Genomic DNA, 2,079 nt, shown 5'->3' on the forward strand with positions numbered 1-2,079 from the left:
ATATTTTTCAAGAAAAATCTATTCATATAATTTTTACATTTTCAAACTCAACAACTTGAGAGTTATTCATGATTTATATTCCCAATGTTTGACTTAAATATTGTCCTAAACGACTTCCATTATGAGTACAGAGGAAGTACAATTTACCCCCGAACTATTATGGTACGGTAGTACAATTTACCCTCTAAACTATAATAACATATATTGTATTCAATACCTCAAAACTCTTAAAACCAGACGAATACCGGGGCACTATTTTGGACGGTTTTAGGCTAGGTTAGCTGACTTGGCATTTCTAACGCGGCAAAAAATAACAGGCCCACTTGTCAGTGATCCATATATTCTCACCTCATCTCTTCTACCTCCTTCCACCTCGATCTCTCTCTCATCCTTGAACCGAGCAGTGAGGAGAAGGCCGCGGTGGCAGCAAAGACTACTCCCCGGGTTGCTTGAGGTGGAGCGTGGTCGGCTAGAGAAGCCCAGGGCGGTGACGGTGCGCGACGATGGCCATGATGCTAAACCGCTCGTTCTCACGGGGGGAGCACTGCGCCGCCTGGAGCACCTCCCGCGCGCCGCGGTACCGCCCTGTGGCCACCGACCGCGCTCGTACTCTAGCGCCAGCACTGAGCCGTTGCCACCGCTAGAGCTGCCGATCGGATTCTATTCCAGGGCAACGACCTCGACGTTGGGCCCTTGTCACCATCACATTTGTCATCGCAAGCCTCACCGTCAGTGCCACCATCTTTCTCGTGCCGCGCAGCACGGTGACAACGACGATGTGTCCCTGTTGCCGTCGCCGTCGCAGAGCGCCGACTTGCAGAGCTCCAACTTGACATAGTATCCACCCAGGTCACTGCACAGGCGCACACGCAGTCCATGCCGCTATCCCTCCTTCTCCCGCCTGCATGCCAGCCCCAAGAACACGGTGACGAAAATGAGGCCAACGTGCGTGGCCGACTACTGCTAGGCTGAGGCCGACCTGCGGTCAGAGAGGCGAGGCCGAGAACGAGCGGCCAATGCTGTCGTCGCCGTTGAAGGCAAAGGGCGCGGCCGACGCGCTCGCGCGTAGCCTCCACCTCCTGGGGTCCATACTTGTCGACGCCCGCCTCTTGCGTAGCTCCATCTCTCCGGCAACACCGCCGTCGTGCCCGACGCGGACGCACCACCAACACCAACACCGCACCACTCCGCCGTTGGCCGCACGAGCGTGCGCACGAGGAAGAGAGAGTAGGGTGACCGGGGAGGCGTTAGATTGAGGGAGAAGTATGACAAGTGGGCCCACGGAGTTTTTTTAAAACTTTTTTGCTGACTGGACTGACACGTTGGCATCTCGTAGGTAAGCTCAAGTCAAAACCGCTAAGAACAATATTTAGGTGGTTATTAGTCTAGTATAAATAATTGAGAGTGCAAAATGTCTACGTGAGCCTTCACGTATACACACAATGTATACAAACTAACAAATATTATTTTTTTAGAAAAATGTACATGTACTTTAAATAGTATTTATATATACGCGTGAAGTCCCATCTTTAAATTTATCATATATATATATGGAGAAAAAAATCTAAGACTTATATTCATAAAGCTATTAGAATTTTTTTTAAGTATGAAATATAATGAATTTGAGGATAAAACTTTACGCATACGTATAATAGTATTGAAAGTATATGTATAATATTTTTAAAACGTTTTAGCGATATTTAGTATAGTTGGTATGTACAGTACGGAGTATGGACATGAAGTTTGGTCCTGTTCGAGAACCCAACAAAGGGCAGATTAAGTTCTAGATTTTCGTGGCACGCTTTTCAAACTGTTAAACGGTGCGTTTCGTGTGAAAATTTTCTATATGAAAGTTGTTATAAAATATCAGATTAATCTTTTTTTTAAGTTTGTAATAATTAAAATCTAATTAATCAAAAGTTATTACCACCTCGTTTTACGTAAAACATTTGATCTTCATATTTATCTTCAGAAGATTCAAACAGAACCTTTGTGTGCCCAAGATATGAACCTCTTAATTAACAAATAGATATAGTTGTATAGCTATAGCTGTTGGGCGCACAGCTTTTTCATCCGTGA

At 45.6% G+C, this 2,079-nt stretch overlaps 1 protein-coding gene across 1 annotated transcript; it reads right to left on the reverse strand.

Annotated features, from left to right (window-relative positions):
- Nucleotides 1-354: 354 nt before the first annotated feature.
- LOC112937913 (uncharacterized) lies at nt 355-1,123 on the reverse strand. The gene is made up of 3 exons (XM_066307658.1): nt 1,001-1,123; nt 740-882; nt 355-629 (listed from the first exon to the last, which is right to left on the reverse strand). Exons 1-3 carry the CDS (start codon nt 1,121-1,123, stop codon nt 470-472), a joined length of 426 nt encoding a protein of 141 aa, XP_066163755.1. The 3' UTR covers nt 355-469.
- Nucleotides 1,124-2,079: the final 956 nt, after the last annotated feature.

This window comes from Oryza sativa, chromosome 2, assembly GCF_034140825.1.
Source record: "Oryza sativa Japonica Group chromosome 2, ASM3414082v1".
NCBI lineage: Eukaryota > Viridiplantae > Streptophyta > Magnoliopsida > Poales > Poaceae > Oryza > Oryza sativa.